The sequence below is a fragment of the Antedon bifida genome, chromosome 4 (genome assembly GCF_963402885.1).
Source record: "Antedon bifida chromosome 4, ecAntBifi1.1, whole genome shotgun sequence".
Lineage (NCBI taxonomy): Eukaryota > Metazoa > Echinodermata > Crinoidea > Comatulida > Antedonidae > Antedon > Antedon bifida.
Window position 1 is genome coordinate 24,817,040 of NC_136229.1, and position 20,887 is coordinate 24,837,926.

Here is a 20,887-nt window from a genome sequence, read left to right on the forward strand (position 1 = left end):
TGACTAGCCCTCGTGTAGTAGTTTGACTGTATGTATCTACTACGCTGTATTTTGGGGTTGTTTGCACACGCAGCTGTGCTGCCTTGTGCGTGTTTTCATTGAGTTTATTTGTGTTTCAGACTTTACCAAAGAATAAAGAACGGTTAAAGCAACTACCACGAGTTTGTGTATCATTGTCCGGATTAGTAAAGTGTATTCCCTTATAATGGAGGAAAATACGTTCATCGACCTCAGCTTCGAAGAGCTCGAGGTCAAACACCGTTCGTTTAAAGGTCATCTAACGAGGGCAAGGGACCGATTTACCCGTGTTCTCGACCGAGACGAACCGGAACTGGTTAAAGTGGCATTCGACCATATACAAAAGAAAATTCGAAAGATAACCGACTTACTTGATGCTATGGACGTTGTCAAACCACCTGATGAGACTGACACTACTACACGTCTACATGCAGAACTAATGTCAGCAGCTGATGACGTGGAGCAAAAATATCAAGAGTACAGAAGGGTTTCAAGGAATGAGCAAACCGCTCATTCTTCCCAGGGTGAGCCAACTGCAGCAGGAAAGGATGAAGAGATGATAAAATTAATTAAAGCTCAGTCTGAAATGGTGGCAAAGCTTACTATAAAATTGAACGGAAACGGCTCAGACAACAAACGGCCTTCGATTAAAACACCAGGACTCCCAGCCCCTCGGTGGGATGGATCTCCAAGAAACTTCCATTCTTGGCATGTACGAATTGACCAATACTTCGAATCTGCTGGTATTAAAGGTGACCAAGAAAAATTGATGGTTTTGCTCAATGGTAATGCGTTACCCAAATCTATTCAAGATCATATTGCTGATTGCTGCTCGGTTGAAGGTGATAATGGAGCTTGGGCTCGTCTGAAAGAAAAGGTCCCGTCTTCAGCTATTGTTCGTGATGTTATTCTGACACTTCAGATGATGAAGCCAATGAAGTCAGCAACAGCAAAGGAAATGCGACCTGTTTTAAATGGACTCACAGACTTTGCAAGACGAATGCGTGAACTTGGAAAAGAATTAGAGCTCTCATCGTCAGTTGTTGTTGAACTAGCGAGTCAGAAAGTCGATGCTGAATTAAGTTTCGAATATATGCGGCAGATAAAGCAAGATGAGCCGACAATACCAAGTTTGATCTCATTCTTACGAAGTGAAACGGAAGCAAGGGAACGCCGAGAGCAACCTCATATGTTTGGCGATCAAAATGCATCTACTCATCACATTACAGGACAAATTAGTACACTTGAAAATACTACCCAATTTCCACCGAAATCTAATTTTAAAGGTGCTGAAACTAGCACGGATGATTGTCCTTTCTGCACTGACCACTCACGTCACTTGATTATAAAGTGCCCTATCTTTAACTCAAAATCTAATGAAGAGAGACGGTTAATGATAATGGAAGCTAGAAGATGTTTCCTATGTTTTCGTACAAACCACAGTGCGCTCAGATGCCCCAGACATGACAAAAAACGCTGCTCTGTGTGTCAGCTATTTCACCACCGACTGATTGCTTGCCCACCCAATCGCACTTTGAGAATTAACAACACAGACGGTTTCAGTCAAAGTCAAATGTCACCTAAAACACAGGCGGGAGCAAGCACAAATCTACGGCCAATTGTACGCCACGAAACCCAAGTAGGAACTAACTTAGGTCAGAATCCATTCATATATTTGCCAGCATCAACTAACCAAACTGTTTCAAACATGAATTTAGATCAAACGTCAATAAATTCACCTCAGATAACTCAGGCGGGAGCAAACCCAAGTCTAAGTCAGACTGTTGCAGGACCAAGTCAAAATCCATTCGTGTCTTTGCCTCCATCAACAAACCAGACAATTTCGAAAATGAATTCGACGAGGTATGCCGAACGTCGTCGCTACTCACCGACTACATATGTTGAGGTAGAAGACAACGAGGGCAATTGGCAGAAAGCTGTTGCGTTCTTTGATAGTGGTGCTGATACCACTCTGGTCAAGTGCTCCACCGCTGAAAGGCTGGGCTTAAACGGACAGCCCTTTGTATTTACTTATGGTGTGGCCGGAGGAGGCATCGTACAAGAAAACAGTGCAAGGTATCAACTTCGAGTCAGACCACTACGGGAACTGAAAGCATACGACTTGGTTGCAATTAGTGTACAAAAGCCTGCCCATGATAGCCCATCTGTTGGCGAAGATATCTTTGACGAACACCCTCACTTAACGGTAGTTAAAGAACATTTGCCTGCGGAGGAAGCCGAGATTGACTTACTCATTGGATACGACTATCAAAGTCTTACTACACCACTGAAAACAATACGTTCATTAACTGATCCTGATACATCACCAACTGCGGCAAAAAGTGCTCTAGGTTGGACAATCATCGGACAAACCATTCCAAAGCCAACTTCCAATGTCATCAGCCACATCACAAACGTAAATTTCATGGATGACTCCCAGCTTTTATATACATCCGATGTCATCGGAGTTAAACCAACAACCTTGTGTACATGTACAGATAAGGAAATTGCTGAATCTCAGTTTATCAAACATTGTAGAAAAAATCTCCAAATAAATGAGAAGGGCCGTATTACCGTGGAAATGCCATGGAAGGATGGATTTCCTGAATCTCTAGACTGTAATAGAGTACAAGCCGTGACGAGGATGATTTCACATGAGGCTAGGTTGCTAAAAAACAAGCAAATCAATGAATACAATGATGAAATTCAAGCTCTCCTTGACAATGGATTTACGCGCGAGCTCACGCCAAGTGAAGACAGAAATGAAGGATGGTACCTTCAACACCATGCGGTCCATCAGCAACACAAGACGACAAAGATTCGGATTGTATGGAATTCCGCTGCGAAGTTTAATGGACTGTGTCTCAATGACGGATTCCACAAAGGGCCAGATTTCCTAAACTCACTTGTGACATGCTTTCTACACTGGCGGAAGTACGGAATTGCCGTAGCGGGAGACGTTCGGAAGATGTTTAACCAGATTGCATTATCAGTGCGTGATCAAAAGTTTCATCGTTTTGTCTGGCGATTTGGTGATACCTCAAAGGAGATTAGGTATTTTCAGTGGTTGCGTTTACCGTTTGGGGACAAACCAGCACCGGACATTTCTATGATGGCCGTTCGTTTACTTGCTGAGGCTAACACCGGTTCAGATCCTATAGGGGCTCTTAGGATCAAAGATCGTATGTACATGGATGATATAACCGACTCATTTACAAAACCGAATGATGCAGTTGAGGCAGTTGAGCAGGTTACTCGTATTCTAAGAAAGGGATCTTTTGAAATAAAAGTGTGGCATTCTAACCATCCGATGGTAGACCAGTGCCCTGAAGAGAAACACACACGTGTTCTAGGCCATTTGTGGAATAAGCTAGATGACACTGTAACGATTCAACTTGATAAGTTCGATGAAGAACAGACTACACTTACCAAAAGAAAAGTTTCCAGTCTTGTTGCCAGGTTATGGGATCCATTAGGAATGTTGAGCCCTGTGACCATTCGTTATAAAATTGGACTCCAGGAGATTTGGGCAGCTAGGCTTGATTGGGACGACGTGTTTGATGATGAGCAAACAGCTATGTGGAAAGGTTTTATAAAGGAGATGAATCATCTTTTGGGATTTGAAATTCCACGTCAGCTAACGCCTGAGGATTCTATTGCTTACCCTCAGTTACACTGTTTCAGTGATGCTAGTGAAGCTGCATTTGGATCTGTCATCTGGCTGCGTTGGGATACCCCAGCAGGAGTTAAATTGACATACGTTATAGCAAAGGCTCTAGTTGCACCGTTAAAGAAAAGATCAATTCCAAGACTAGAGTTAACTGCGGTTGTTATAATGGCTCGACTCGCTAAACTTGTCTTAGAAGTGGTGGGAGATGTTAGTCTATGTAAGTTCTGGACCGACTCGAAAGTTGTCCTGTCTTGGGTTAGGTCGCCCGCCAGGACCTTCAAACCTTTTGTGTCTGCTCGTGTTCAAGAGATTCAGGATACGCTTCCAACATTTATTGATGACTTATGTTACATCCCTTCTAACATCAATCCAGCGGATCAGTTAACCAAGCCAATATACCCAAGTGACCTTCAGAAATGGATTCAAGGCCCAGATTTTCTTTTTCAAAGTTCTAACCAATGGCCAAACTATGAACCCGACTATAACACAGAGTTAAAACAAATGGTCGTAAAGGAGTATACAGCGGAGTCTCTGCGCAGAACGAATTATGTTACAGCTGTCAGATGTAGGCCTACATTTGAAGACCTGTTGGTCAACACCGTGTCAAATTGGAGTCGGCTGGTTCACCGAATAGCATACTGTCGTCGATTCATTTTAAAAAGGCGACCAGAAACCCTGTTCTTGACTGTCGACGAATTGCAAAGGGCTGAATTTTCACTCTTCTACGTTTCTCAGCGCACTGCGAACGATCGTTTGGATGCTTGGAGTACTAGAAAGCTAAACCCTAAAGTGGACGAGAGTGGTATTATAAGGGTCGAAGGAAGGCTTAACAAGCTTCATATCCCTGAACAACAAAAACGGCCGATTCTTCTTCGTAGAGGATCATTTCTGGTAGAGTTGTTTGCCAAATATATTCATAAGACGATTGGTCATCAGGGATACCGAGTGGCTGTTGCAAGCACATTTAAACGTGGAATTTACATACTCGGAGGACCCAAATTGTTTAAAGATATTGCTGCCAAATGTATGTTCTGTCGAACTCGACGTAGGAGTTTACTTAGCCAACAAATGGGAGAACTTCCCAGTTTTAGAGGCGATCCGCATACACCACCCTTTTGTAACGTAGCTCTTGATTTCTTTGGACCGATTTCTATCAAGCTCACTCGTAATACCAATACTGAAGGTAACATTCTGATAGTGACCTGCATGACCACACGAGTTATCTCATTGGAATTGGTGGATTCTCTATCATCAGAATCATTCATTAATGCTTGGAGACGATTTGTCTGCTCGCGGGGGATCCACCCAGTAACCGCTTTTAGTGATCATGGCCGCAATTTCGTGGGCGCTCAGCAGAAGTTGAGAGATTGGATCAAATCATGGGACGAACTAAAATTAAAGATGGAATTCAGGAAAACCAATACATCTTTCGACTGGCAGTTCAATACTCCGTACGCTTCTCACATGAATGGAGTTGTCGAATCGCTTATAAGGAGTTGCCGTAAAGGTCTGGATGCCGTAGTCGATTACCATCATCGCCGTTTTAGTGCCCTTGAATGGCAGACTATTTTGAGTGAAGTGACTTATCTTATAAACTCACGACCATTGTTTCCGGATGGGCCTGATCCACTTGAATCACCGCCAATTACTGGTAATGATATTCTATTTCCACATGGACAACCTGTACTCTTGCAACCGAACTCGGAAGTGGTAACGAATCAGAAGAGTATTGTCGACATCGCTCAACGACGTGTTCATGCATTCTGGGATTGTTGGATGTGTTATATGCCACCTCAATTAGTACAACGTTCAAAGTGGTTTCACCCAAGAGAAAATTTGCAGATTGGAGATTTAGTGCTAGTACTGGAACCTGGATTAAAGGGGGTTGCAGCACCACGTGGGCATTGGCGACGGGGAATAGTTGTAGATGTGAAGCCAGGGAAGGACAATCTTGTTCGGAAGGCCATGATTAAAACTGTAGAAAGATCAAATATAAGTATTAAGGAAAGGCCTGTACATAAGTTGTGTTTGATTGCAACTGTGGGAGAACTTAACCACGGGTTTTCTTCTAAATAAGGAATGCTTTTATTATGTAACTACTTAAGTTGTGAACATTTAATTACTGCATTTTAATTAAGATTCACTTGTTGTTGTTATTTTTCGAAATCCTTTATGTACTGTGACTCATGTCAATTTGTCACGAGGCGGGAGTGTTTCGGATTTCGAACTTTGACGTTGGTGGCGTAAATATTGGTTTTGGTTGTATACAGAATTGTCAGCAAGATATCACGCTTACTACTGTATCTAGTAGTAGATACTGTATTTCTCTTATTTCTGACAGTGATACGTGGGAGTACTACGTACGTTATATTACCTTTAAGTTGTGTTAATGTTCTAGACTTTAGATATTAAAATTATTTGTTAGGCTATTTAGTTAAGAGTTTCGATCTGCTAATTGGCCATAAGCCTGACTAGCCCTCGTGTAGTAGTTTGACTGTATGTATCTACTACGCTGTATTTTGGGGTTGTTTGCACACGCAGCTGTGCTGCCTTGTGCGTGTTTTCATTGAGTTTATTTGTGTTTCAGACTTTACCAAAGAATAAAGAACGGTTAAAGCAACTACCACGAGTTTGTGTATCATTGTCCGGATTAAATATTCTTCAGTTCAGTCATAATGTCAACATGAACTCTTCCTTTTGTCCTCAACCTATCCCTTTAATGTTAATGTTGCACCACTTGCGCGGCGGATAACCAAACTCGTCAAAGTGACGAGTTACATGTCTAGTATTATTTTTCGAGTGTTGAGGTTTCAATGTTTTAATAGGGACTTCACGAAACACGACGGTTAGGGGAGGACTACTAAATAAATTCATGCAGCCAAGCGCCACCCTCATTTCGTCACAAAACTACCACACTGTCGCTACAATCGCCCCAACCAATAGACGGATTCAATTTGCACCAAAAGAACAAGAACAAAATACAGTATGTAAATAGTCTAACATCAACATGTATGAATTGTTTAATAAAAACGTGTATACAGAAATGAAAGTTATTATCCTTACTAGTAGGATCATCAATAGAGGTGAAATTGATTGTTTCTTTTTAATAATCACCTTATTTATTCTCTAAACAATTAAATAATTCAAAATACTTTCAATAGTGTAAGACTATAATATTGTAGGCTAGGCGTAATCATTACCGCATCGTTGTGTGTGTGTTATCATTGCAATTCAATTCAATGTACATGCTTGTGCTTGAGTGAACGTACGAAAGAACAAACATCGAAACGTGGCACTATATTGCCTGAAATTTATTTATATAATTAGCTTACTAAATAATTTATCAATAACCACATAAATCATATTTTACTGGGTAAAATACTGTTCAATATTCTATAACCTATATATGCTCAATCTATCTTCGCGAGACTGAACATTGTCCATCAAATAATGGTATGTTCCAGATACGTAATAAACCAATCAGATCACCTGCAATTAGTGACGAATCGCATATTCGCAGTTTATTGAACCGTGTAAACAGTGTGCGAGATGCGCGTTTTCCTCCCAAAAAGTGACGAATCGACATTCCATATTCGCTTCGTGTGACGAATGATTATAATATCATACAAAATTCGCCAAAATTATAATTAAAATAATTAATGAAATAAGATACGCAGTTGATATTTGCATCAATTGTTCTTTAGAATAAATACTTTCGCAATATACAAAAAAAATTCGTGCCAAAATGACAATTCCCCGGTTCGTGTGACGAGTGACGAATTGAAATAAACCTGGCAACACATTCTCGTATTTTATCTAAACTATTCGTATGACTCTAGTAACATTATGGCAAGCCAAATACATTTTATTATTGGATTAACCATATTTGAATTTTATTTCTTGTGTTTTGTTTGTTGTTATTTTGTTTTTCGTATTTTCCTGGCAACACAAAAGCTATGTATGTAGTTTACCTCAGTTTTTTTTAATGATTATTGTTGAAAAAACTATTGACTATTAAATTAGAAAAACCTCATTGATATAAAAATACCACTTTGGAAGTTCTAGGAATGTTTTTGTAATTTTATACATTAAATGGAACTCAATATTTTGTTGTTTAGCTGCAATAAACAAAAACTGTATAATGTAAGTTTGTTTTTTTTAAATAAGTATACAAGTTCGTCCTTTTTCACTGTACGAAATCTGTGAAAAATGGCAAAAACATCCAAATTTGGATAATTGGCCGTTGACATGGCAACGAAGGCTAACAATTAAAATGAATGCTGTAGATATGCTTTTTATTGTGTGCCTATCCATGGTAAAAATTTAAGAGAAATCCATTTTTTTTACATCTTCCTCAAAATCTTTGATTTTTACAGACAATTGCTCTTAAATTTTTTATGTTAATTGTATTTCCCTAAATGTGAATAGTAAATTTGACGCTGGTTTTTAGCGAAAGTCTGGCTATTGTGAATTAATGATTAGGATAGATTCTGTTTTTGTGTTTCTGGTTTATTTAAGAAGTCAGTGCTCTATCATTCTTGAACATTTTCTGTCATTCAGACATTAAGCTTTCCATTTTTTTAAATTTTTTCTGGTTAGGGCAGGTTGGTCTGCTGTTGTTGTGTAAATGTCTACATTTTCCCCTTTTTTGTTTGTTTTATTTGGTTTATCCAGTTATCGTTTGTTCTCCTTGGTTGGTGGTGGTTTTACTTTCTTTTTAGTTTCCTTCATTGTTTGTTTAATCCGGTAGTCTAATTATGTGTCAGTCACTCAGTGCCGTATTTACCAACCATGGCTAAAGAAAACACTTACCCTTTGAATTAAAACATTTTTATCTAATGAATACCAGTAAGGGGGAATTTTTATTTTAGATTTTTTTGTATGATTGGTTTGGTGAATATGGCTACTATGGTCTTAAATTTGGTATTCACATGCTTTTCACTTGATTTTCTGTACTGTATTTCCAAATGGTAAAATTTGCCATGTATAATTGACAAATTCAGTAATTACAGTGAGATTATTGGTATTCTATTTATGCATTTAGAACGAATGAGCGTTATTATACGTTTATACAAATGTATTGATCTGCGATGAATGAAACATTCCAAATTATTTTGTTTAACACAAGTAGGTAAATTGGAAAATGTATGGACCCTTGTGGAGAATAAACTTAAAGCCTAAGATATAGTATTGCAATACTGTAAATACGTATTAACACTTTTGGTCGCCATTTGAATCGCGAATTACTGTGAGTGTTGGTACTGTGAAATATAATATACAAATACACTTTATTACTGTGTGTGTGGGTAAGCCACTGTTTGATTATAAACACATAATATACAAATACACTTTATTACTGACAGTTGCTTCTCAACGTTTGTATTAAATAATAATTACAAACAATATTTATTGTTCGTTTCTGTAAACGACAATTAGTATTGTGCTGCGGTACGTACATTTGAAGTCGCCAGTTTTTTTTTACGCTGAAATAACTGTATATTCGAGAATCATCTAGTATGGCCTAATCATTAATAAAACAATGGTATAGTTTTTGAAAATGAATTAAACATCACATTTCCAATCCTTTGGTTTTAATTATGCATACTGTTTTTTTTTTAACATAAAGATGTTGTCGGAGGAAATCAACCATTTCATCATTTCGTATGTATGTGCTGGCTGTACATCAACTAAAATGAAGAAAATAATGATTCTATTTCCTTGGTTTTTCCTGGTGATCAACTCCTATGTGTTTGGGTCTACACTCCCACAACCCACGAGTATGATCCGGTCTAATGGTAAGTTAAATCTTTTTTTATGTCTTTATGAGTGTTGACGGATTGACGAACAAAGTTTGATGGATGGATAACTTATATGATTCTACGTTTATCAGATCAGAATAATCTACAGTACTTAAAAGAGACGTTGTTTAGACCAATAGTACTGTAAAATCTTGAAAAGAAGCCATTAACGCCCATCTCATTTAATTGGTTTCGTGTAATATCAAAATGGAGCCCAACACGAAGACAAGTCCTCCACGTCTATAATTTATTGGTTTATAAATAATCTCGAAAAGCCCATCTAGAGATAGTATTAGTCAGGTCGCTTAGGTCCTATTTTTGGCCAGTTTGTGCACTTTGTGACAAAAGCATCAAACTTGGCAGAAACATTCTTTAGGACCTAACTAACAACGTCATTTATCTCATATACTGTAATATTTGTGGCAAACAGTACGTCGGAGAAACAAAAAACACTCTCCGTATGAGAATGACACAACACAGATCAGCTATCAAAACATTAAAGCTTGATCAACCTGTAGCCCAACATTTTAATTCAGCTGGTCACTCGATTGCAAATTTCAGAGTTATTGCAATAGACCACGATGTCAAATGGAGACACAAAACTCGCAAAGACAAAGAAAACCACTGGGAATTACAACTTAAAACCACAAAACCTTTTGGACTTAACATTAGGAACATACTCCCAGATAGATCGGTAAAATTATTTTATTGACTACCAAGTTTCAATATTAACCACCATTTAAGCTGTTTTTTAGTTTCATTCCAAAATTGTTTATATATCTACCTTCTTTGTTTTCTACTCTAATTCAGACTCCACCCTGTCTCCTTTTGTTGTATTTCTTTTATTCCTGTCCACCCAGGCAGCACTTGCCAGTTATCCAAATTCCTTCACTTGCACTGATGCCCGAAAGCTCTGCTAACTTTTCTGGCTGTTTTACTTTATCGTTTTGATTTAGCTTTTCGCTTTTTTTTGTATCTCCATTGAGATTCAGCCACTGATACCCACAGCATTGTCATTTTTGAAACATTTATTCAGGTTATTGAGGAGGATGTACAAAACTACGTCCCGAGTCCAGATAAACGTGACAATCTCTCAAAACAAGATAGGCAGGCCATTGCCAAATTGCGTCAGCGTAATTACTTAGACCATATGTGACTGACTGCCCTTCATACATTCAGGACTCCACGGACTTTATCCGCAAAATTAACCAAATTCAAAATGTGGCTACATTAGATGTTTCATCGTTGTATACTAATATCCCTCACGAAGAAGGAGCCGATGCATGTATTTTAAATTACAAACAGATTCCAGGCAAAACGCCTACTAAAGCTCATTTACGAGAACTGGTCATGTTGATTTTAACCAACAACAATTTTATTTTTGGAAATGACCATTACCTTCAAATTCATGGCACAGCGATGGGCACAAAAATGGCGCCATCTTTTGCAAATTTATTTATGGGACAATTTGAGGCCAACTTTCTGTCCCTCCAACCTAATAAACCACTTGTTTGGTTTAGATACATTGACGACATCTTCATGATCTGGACCCATATTGAAGATAATTTGGAATCTTTTCTTCTCACCCAACTATCAAATTTACAGCTACCAAATCCACTAGTAGCGTTGATTTTTTGGACACTATAGTGACCATAGAAAATGGTACACTCAAAACTGACCTATTCCGTAAACCCACGGATAAAAATATATCTAATATATTATATAACTTTACCAAATTATGACGTTATCCAAATTCCTTCCCTTGCATCTTGCGTCATCTATGATACAATAGTTCTATTATTTATTGTATTTTTAGCAGTTGAAGAAAATGATTCTAATATCGGAAGATGTATATTGACTTACAGGAGAAACAAAAGTAAGACGTAATTAATATTGTATTTTTTTTTATAATTGCATTATTTTATATCTTAATTCGATAAATGATTAATAAACTTAAGGGTCACATTTCATTGTAAGGAGCTATATATAACAGATTAAAAAAACAATGTTAGTATTTGTCGCCGTCTCACACATAAGATCGAAGAACTGTTACGTGTTCCTATCTTGGCAATGCGAGCTCAGTGTCCTTTCGTTAGATTTCCTTGAGAATAAGCAAAACAATTTCAATAATTCTCTATCATGTTTTATTATAGCCGATTGTCAACTGACACCACTTGAAAACGGTCGTTTTAATGGTTCGATCAACCACGGTGGTGTGATTCAGTGCAATTGTTTAGATGGATATAAACTAGTTGGAAATGAATACTTACATTGTCGGAATGGTGATTTTTTAGAGGAACCTCCTCGCTGCTTTGGTAAGGTTATGTTATTGTAGGAAATTGTATTTATTATTGTATTGCAATGATCATGATCAGGTTTGGAGTACAATTATACTTGGCAATGAATGTACAGAATATGGCTACCATGGCCACTACACACTGTGTTCGTGGAAAACTCCGTCACATGGGTCGTTGATTTGTCCATAATTATTGCATTTTTGCCGGAGTAAAAAAAAGTATTTCCGTAGTACCCTACTTATCTTCATTTTATGTCCGTAATATTCGGTCAAATTTTCGTAGTAATTACGGACGTTCCAAACTTTGAAATAACTGCTTCTTTTTGAACATGTCGATCATAGTTTCTTTTCTGAAGTGTAGTTTAATTTAAGCAACACTGTTGTACAGTTTATAGTGGATAAATGAAAATTAATTTTGAAAATTGTGGTTTTCTGATTTATTGATCAAAATAATACAATTTAACGTTTATTTTTTTTGCGGAAAAAATAGGCGGGATACGATGGTATGCTGTTTGGTAGCCCGATATAGAGTGTCGTTTCCGGCGAACTATATGTGCCATTTATCGTGAATTTTACGTGCGAGAATACCATTTCCGGCTATCTAGGGGTGTCATTTAACAAAAAATGAGGCAAAAACTCGTTATCTACGGTCTTGGACTCTGTTAATGATAACATTTTAATCTAGTGACAGAAAAAACATTTAGCATGAAATTAAGGATGTTGCCCGGGCAACTGGGGCAACCCCCGTGCGTCCGCTCCTGTCATTTGCCATTATTTTCATGTTTCTAGGACAGCGGAGTTCTAGGATGTACGGTTTTCGAGTTCTGAGGAATCGGACATTATCTGAGTTCAAATGTCAAATTTTAATTGGCCTCAAACATTTTTTATACAAGTTGCCATACCAAGTTTTATGCTTCTAACTAAATGTGAAGTATTTTGGGTCTAAGGAGCCCCACTATTAAGCTTCCTAATATATTACTTAATATCTCCAGCTAACTGTAAATCGTCCATCAATATTGTAAATGGTCATTACTCTGGTAGCTATACTCATGGAGGATCCATTACATTCACATGTGATGTTGGTTATACATTGGTTGGAGAAACAACAATAACATGTGAAAATGGACAATACAGTTCATCATATGCTGAATGCAAAGGTGGGTATTATTATTTCTAGTCATATATATTTACATTAATGGTAAAACTAATGTTGATTTACCATACCTAAAATTGGCGACTTCTAAATTTTTTAGATCAATTTCACAACAATCAGGTCAAAGAGAAGTAATTCATATATATATATATGTTGATATATGTGGGAAAGATCTTTCATAACAATTATTTTTACATACAGGTACCTTAGCCAAAAAATGCACATTTATTTAAATCTAAATGCATGTTTGTGTGTCCTCTCCCCAGCTAACTGTGAGTCTTCCATCAGCATTGTAAATGGTCAGTATTCCGGTAACTTTATTCACGGAGGATCTATTACATTCACATGTGATGTTGGTTATACATTGGTAGGAGAAACAACAATAACTTGTGATAATGGACAATACAGCTCATCATATGCGGAATGCAAAGGTGGGTATTATTATTTCTACAGTCATACATATTTACATTAATGGTAAAACTAATGTTGATTTACCATAGCTGAAATTGGCGACTTCTAAATGCATTCGTATGTCGCAACACATATAGAACATATTTAAATGCTCAAAATGACCTTAAACGTGCTCTAATTTGATTTTAATTTTATAAACGTGCGCCTGCAATTTATATTCATATCCTTGATATAAAATCTACTTTCGTTAAGTTATGAGTAAGTAGGAGTAATTATACCTCGTGGTAGTTTGTTGTCAGACCTGGGTAATCTCCATGAAGACGCTTTTTGTAAGTTACTTCAACCTTACCCGTCGGCCGTCAGAAGTAACGCGCGCGTAATTTCATGTTTGACGTAACTTTATATATCAGACATTTATAACTATAGGCCTAATAGTCAGACGCACATTTATGAAAATTCATAAATTTAAAACAAAAAAAAAAGAAATGTATAAAAGAACATAAATTGAATCGTCAATTGTAGGTTGTTTTAATCGTTTTATAGTCATGTCAAAGAATTTAATTGATATGAGACTAAATAATTATTTTTATTTTATTTCACATACATCCAACAGCGATATCGCCAATTACAGGATGCCTTTATTATTATAAACTATATTGTACGTGTCCACAGTTTATCAGAAAATTAAACGACTGATACGAACAAATAACTTTAGTTACTTTAGAATTACTAGTACTTAGTTACTGTGTTTTGGGATTGATGGACTTGGTGGAAGAGACATTACTACCTCAGCCTCATCATGGTTGGGACTTGCGTAAAAAACTCTTTTAGTCAATAAATATCTCTGTGCCGGACCGGACTATCTTCAGAATGTTTGAAATAAGACTACGGCGAAGAAAGTACTGTAGGATGCGTGTTAACTAGTGGTGTTATTGTGTTTAAGGATTGTTTCTTCTTCAACAAACTTTTGGAATATAGACCTGGAAAAGATACCGGTATAATGTTTTTCAGAGGATTAAAATTAGATCCTTGTCAAGTAGACCGGGGTTCCCTTTTATTACACACACTGTATCCTACAATGTAGCCTACAAAATTATGTGCGATCGAAGATAAGAATTACATTCCTACAATGTTGAAGTCTGCACTATCTATAGGATTAATTGTTCCTATATAAAAGATTTTTTTAACATGTTTTGTATAATTGAGGTCATTACAACGTCAGCCTTCGGTAAATTCACCTAATAATAATATTTGGTTTTTAAAATTTGAGAAAACTACGCCTCCAAATTGCTAGAAATTGCACTCGTAATCTATATTACAGCAACTTCATACTGTACAAAACATTATGGTGTTTTGCATTGAAAATAAGGGGGAACATCCCCTAAAAAATATGTGATAGGCAGACCGTTTAACCAGGGAAGAGTAAATAAGGTTTAACATGTTGTTCAGGGCTTCTTTAATTGGTGGTATGTTTTCATATGATCGCTGATTTTCGGAGAAAAGATTAAATCTAGCGTCAAACATATGGAATTACGGTATTGCGATGGACCAGATTGAATATTTCATATATTGTGTATAATATGATGCTAGATTTAATCTTTTCACCAAAAAGCAACATGCCATTAACTGGAGGCTGGTTTATAATTTTCTCAGTATAATGTTGAACCACGATCCAAGCTCTTAGTAAAAAAAAAAAGAATGAGTTCACATATTAACAACATACTAAATGTCAACGTGGTAAAATATCATATACTGACGGTACAGTAGGTCCAGATTTTTTTCAATAACTCTTAAAGTATTGAGTTAAAGCATATGTTTCTATTGAACATGAATAGAAAGTAGTACTTCTGCATCATTTGCCATTATTTTCATGTTTCTTGGACAGCGGCGTTCTAGGATGTACGGTTTGCGAGTTCTGAGGAATCGGACATTATCTGACGTCAAATGTCAAATTTTAAATGGCCTCAAATCTTAAAAGTTGCACATTTTTTATACAAGTTGCCATACCAAGTTTTATGCTTCTAACTAAATAGTATTTTGGGTCTAAGGAGCCCCACTATTAAAGATGTATTGTCCCCCAAAAACATGAAAAATAAAGATTAAATAAATCAGACTTTGAATATGTTATTTTGTAGTTTTAATAAAGTTAATCACTTCCATAGAAAAAAAATGTCTTCACTTGTAAAATGACAAAATAAATGGTTAAATTAAACCAAAAATCCATTGGCTGACATCCAATTTGACCAGTTTTTGCTTTAAATTGCGTTTTTTTCAGGTAATACATTTTTTTCGATCCAATTTTTGGTCAAAGTTGATAACTATTATGTTACATTAAAATGGAATATTCAACAAAATTTTGTTTAAGAATTATTTTTTCAGGGGTATAATACACCTTAAGCTTCCTAATATATTACTTGATATCTCCAGCTAACTGTGAATCGTCCATCAGTATTGTAAATGGTCAGTACTCTGGTAGCTATACTCATGAAGGATCCATTACATTCACCTGTGATGTTGGTTATACATTGGTAGGAAAATCAACAATAACGTGTTATAATGGATTTTACAGCTTTCCATATGCAGAGTGTAGACGTAAGTTTTACAATTGATTTGCTTAATCAATATTCAATAAATAAATAAATATTCAATAAATGTTCTCCACATATATATTAAAAGTACATAAAATATTAACTATATAAACACTTGTGATAATAACTAATAAAAAACATAGTATGTGTGGAAACCTGTATAAGTTAAAAAACTGAACGCCTAGCCTCCCAGAAAAAAATAATAACAAAGTTGGGAAGAAGATGATACAAAATACAATATATCCAAATAAAAAGGAAGGAGAAGGAGGATCGAAGATTAAATACATTGAGTGAATGTAATGATGTAATGTAATGATTTCAATAAAAATTGATTCAGAGTTAATTGATATAATTGAGCTCAAATCAGGTCGATTAATGCATTGAAGTGTATGATCAAGGTATTTGGCGACACCTCCACCAGCCTGGGATATTCTAGAAGAATGGAGTAGGGTATAGCCGGGGATGTTAAACAAAGACAAATTTGTTTTTTCAGTATTAAAAAAAAGTTTCTGTAAAGCAAAGGGCAGAGAAGTTATGGTTCAATGCGGAAATAAAATCAGTAACTTCAGAAAAGTGTTTGGATAAGCTTCTTACATTATGGTGATATAAGCTAAAAAAGAAATCAGATTTAGTAAATTTGGAGTTGAAACTGTCAATAAGTTCGTAATTAGATTGAACATTGTTAATAATAAGTGAGCCATCCTCGTCACAAGTGACTGAAACATTGGGTTGAATTTCAAGGAATTTAATTTATTGAAATCAACTTTGTGATCTAAGGATAAAGAATTGAGCTCCTGAATGAATTCAGAGTCATCAATTATGTTATTGAAAGGAAATAAAGTTTCAATACAATTATAACAAATCCAGTTTGTAATGATAGAACAAGAAAGATGAGCAATATTGTCACACGCGATACATTTGGTATATGTATTCTTCACATACGTGTTACACAAAGAACATTTACGGAGTGTCAGTGCGAGTGGTGAGGTGAAGGAAATAATCAACTGTCCGGTGTAGGTGTTTCTCGAAAAAATAAGGGGGTGGGGGTGGGGGGCGGGAGGAATAATTATTTAAAAAAAGAAATAATTAAGAAGCATCATAGGAAGAATCAAGTTATCCATCCAAAAAATAAACGTGCAGCTCCTGGTTCAAAGAATTAACATTATTTTTGAGGTATGCAAATAGTACAATTTAAACAGTAGTAAATGAGATATGCCATATGGGAATAAAGATTGTAGTTTTATATTATTATAAAGACTTCTGATTAGAAATAAAAGGTTATAGTAACTGTTTCTGGCGGCATCAATGGTTATAATAAAATTAATACCATAATATTGTTGCATAATTAAGAGTTGAAGAACACAGAAGACACGCTAGTTCGGCACAGGTTCTTGGAAGTATGAAGATCCATTAGATGTTCGCCATTTGCCAGCAGAGAAGCGTAGTTTTCCCCCAATCTTCTATAGTTCTCAAACTTGATTTTTCCATCTCCTTTTTTCAGCCAGATTATTTGGCGTGAGGTCGTCGATAATATAGAATACTTCCCTTTAAGGGCATCATGGATATGAGGTGATTTACCTTCCATTCCTCGTTCAGCTCGATGATTGGCATAGATGATGGCGTAAGATGTTAGTTAAATACTCTTAACAATCAGGATACTATTTTCACCGGGCGAATGTTCCAGGCCAACAAACCTGATGTTATTGCGTCTAGAAAAATGTTCAGCTCTATTTAATTCAAGATGGCAGATAGTTAATTGTTCTTGCGTATTTTGAATATCAGATTCACGGGCCTTGTCATTCGATTCACGAGGCCTTATCTTTTGATCCAAAAACTGCAATACTTTCCGAGTTAAAATCAATAGCTTTACTTAAGTCTTCTCTTATTTGAGATTGTCCTTGTAGCACAGATTTAAAGGACTCCTGTACACATTTTCAAGTCAAGACCAATACAAGCAGTTCCGTCTATTCTTCAGGGAGAACCGATGTGTCTACTAGGCTAGCTGAGGTAGTCTTAGCACGTGTGGTTCGTTGTGGGTAGCATGTCATATATAAATATACGATTGCCATACATAAACACTTACAGAGCGAGTTCATTGGCATAGGTTCGCAGCTGACTCACTCTGTGGATCTGGTAGTAGATAGTCTTTTCTGATAATGAATAAATAAATTATTGTCCTGCGGTACGTACATTTGAAATTACTATGTATTCGAGAACCATCTAGTAATAATAATTACTATAAAACAAAGAATAGAAATATATCACCGGTCATATGTAAATTACTTGTCCTTATGTTCCTAAACTTTTTAAATCCGTGACCTTTCCCCAGTTCACATTGTAGGCCTACGTGCTTTTGATAGAAATTAAACTGTATCTTTAATATCTTTACAGCGACATGTTCGTCAAAAATCCGTGTTGTAAATGGTGAATATGGAGGAAACATTACTACATGTTGTGATAGTTTTGGTGTTACATTTCCAGAAGAAGAAACAGTAATATTTTGTAACCAGGCAGACTACAGCTCATCATATCCTACATGTAAGAGTGAGGTTTTTCATTTGTTGCTATATATATCATACATGCATAACACTTATATTGCAAGTTCATTGACATAGGTCGCAACCGACTCACTCTGTGATTCTAGTAGAAAAGTCATTTCTGATAATGGCTATAACACACTGAATATAAATTCTACTACCGGTAATGTGTAGGCCTACATTGCTTGCCCGTACATAGATGGTTACCCCTGTTCACACACTCTTTGGTCTTGAAAACATTTACACATGTGAATTCAGAATTTTTCTTTATTACAGCTGGCTTTTATCAATGGTTTTGTGCGTGTGATTGTTGTAATCATGGTTATCGCTGTTGGTGAATGCCAACTATGAAGTATGCTGTGGTGGATCAAACAGGAAAACCCAAATAATTTTGATGAATTTGTGGAAAATATTCATCGGATTCCAATTGAACTTGTATAAAAATAGATGATTTGAACTCGTCATTTACTAAAGTTAGGTTATCCGCACAAATGCAACATGCACGTATGTTATAATAATGAGCCAGTGGGATATTTGCTGGAAAGAATTGGCTTGTTGAGGACATTCTAGAATATACTGATAAGCAGAATAAGTAAGGGGTTCTTTTGGAATTTGCTACGGCATTCGATTCAATTGATAGATATTTTGAATTAAGTCATTGTCAACATTTGGTTTTGGTAAGGATTTCATTTAATGGGTGAAAACTTTATATTGTAAAAGTGAGTCTATTACCATAAAAAATGGCTGCTTATCAAAAAGTTTTAATATGAATGGTGGTATTAGACAAGGATCCCTCCAGCTGCACTTCTTTTTATATCAACCGTTGAACTAATGGTCTAACATTAGAAACAATGTGTAAAGGTATAAATGTACCAATAGTGACTGTAAATAGGTACCAACAAATCAAAATTGCACAATTAACTGATGAACATTTATTTTTGAGATGTAAAAAGTGTAAAGGCTTGTCTAGGTGAGGTATATTCTTTTTGCAAAGTTGCAGGAATGTGGATTGGTTCAAGTAAAGAAAACTTAAGTTAACCATTCGGGTAAAAGAACCAGTCATGTGTTTTTAGGCATTTTTGTTGGATATAACAGGGGAAAATGTTATTAATAAATTGGGTTGAAAAGGTAAATATTTTTTGAAAAAACTCTACTCAAAATTTAATTTTGGGAAAGAAATCTAACTTTATTTGTTAAAGTAACCGTAATAAAAAGATTAGCATTGCCAAGGTTAATATAGGCTTATAATGCCAGCATTATTGACATTCCAAAACATTAATCAATGAAATTAACCAAATCATTTTTAAATGTAAATAATGGCGGCATCAATTTAACCAATTTTAACAATACGATTAAATCATTGAAATTAAATTTGGTCAAGGGGTTATTAAGTCCTGATCCAGAAAAATGGAAATTAGTTCCACAAAAATATCTATTCCCAATAGATATCAGCTTTGGTATGACAAGTATAGTGAACTATGCTAATGATATACCACACTTGTAAGGAACCTCTAAACAATCAAACACTGTGGGGAAATAAAAAAGAAACCTCTGTAAATCCAAACATGGATTGATTCACGAATTATATTATTGAACGATATTATTAATGATCATATTTTATAAATCATCAGAATATATTAAAGATAATGTATTTTTGTATGGTGCTTATTTTTAACAGTATTCTAACATTTTAATAGTATTTTAACATTGCCATTTGCGATTTGATGTATTTTTGCTTTGTTGTTTTATTGTCTTAATTATACCAAGCAAAACAAATTTCCATTTTAAAGTGGACCAATAACATTTCTTGAACCTTGAATTGCTGATTACATTTTTTTGTGTCACGTAGATTATCAATGTGTGCGAAAATTGTCCAAATGCTGAGGACAGACTCAAAATGGTGCTTATTTTTTGTTAACATACCGTACTAGGCCTACTACTGAAAACAGAAATTGCTTTGACATTTTAAAAATCAATATCATTACAATTGTAGTAGTTACTACTACTACTCACCTGGATAAACCAATACGAATTTTCTTTAAAAACATTCCTTACATAAAAATGGAATTGTCATTTTTTTAAATATAAAATTGTAATAAAAAAAATTGTTTGTAAAATAAATGTATGATTTTTTTCACACCTTTCTAGTAACCTAAATTCATCAATTAATAACTGGATTGCAACAATTGCTTCTATCTAAAACAAAGCTGCTATCATATTGATCGAAAGCCTCTGAAAGTTTTCGTCGCAATATTATGACCCAATCAAATAGAATTGCTGATCTCGATTTCATATAAATCTCAAATAAGGATTTGTTTCAACTGTAAAAATACGTGTTTTTCGGGGTGTGGGGGGGGGGGGGGGGGGTGGGAATAGCATAATAATGCGATAGTGTTTTTGCCCAGCTTTATTTATT

At 35.8% G+C, this 20,887-nt stretch overlaps 2 protein-coding genes across 2 annotated transcripts; both read left to right on the plus strand.

Annotated features, from left to right (window-relative positions):
* Nucleotides 1-205: 205 nt before the first annotated feature.
* LOC144839284 (uncharacterized) lies at nt 206-5,764 on the plus strand. The gene has a single exon (XM_078694599.1). It carries the CDS (start codon nt 206-208, stop codon nt 5,762-5,764), a length of 5,559 nt encoding a protein of 1,852 aa, XP_078550725.1.
* A 110-nt stretch (nt 5,765-5,874) lies between these two features.
* LOC144840704 (C4b-binding protein-like) lies at nt 5,875-20,298 on the plus strand. The gene is made up of 9 exons (XM_078696669.1): nt 5,875-6,048; nt 9,315-9,483; nt 11,303-11,362; nt 11,640-11,801; nt 12,775-12,939; nt 13,202-13,366; nt 15,774-15,938; nt 18,326-18,472; nt 18,748-20,298. The coding sequence occupies exons 1-9, from the start codon at nt 5,875-5,877 to the stop codon at nt 18,807-18,809; spliced, it is 1,269 nt and encodes a 422-aa protein (XP_078552795.1). The 3' UTR covers nt 18,810-20,298.
* The last annotated feature ends 589 nt before the right edge of the window (nt 20,299-20,887 follow it).

Excerpts from the sequence above, each read along its gene's own strand:
- LOC144840704 (XM_078696669.1), top strand. The coding sequence starts at position 5,875 with ATGTCAATTTGTCACGAGGCGGGAGTGTTTCGGATTTCGAACTTTGAC. Across the intron at positions 11,802-12,774 it reads GGAACCTCCTCGCTGCTTTG|CTAACTGTAAATCGTCCATC; the intron begins GTAAGGTTATGT and ends TAATATCTCCAG. Across the intron at positions 15,939-18,325 it reads TCCATATGCAGAGTGTAGAC|CGACATGTTCGTCAAAAATC; the intron begins GTAAGTTTTACA and ends ATATCTTTACAG.
- LOC144839284 (XM_078694599.1), top strand. The coding sequence starts at position 206 with ATGGAGGAAAATACGTTCATCGACCTCAGCTTCGAAGAGCTCGAGGTC.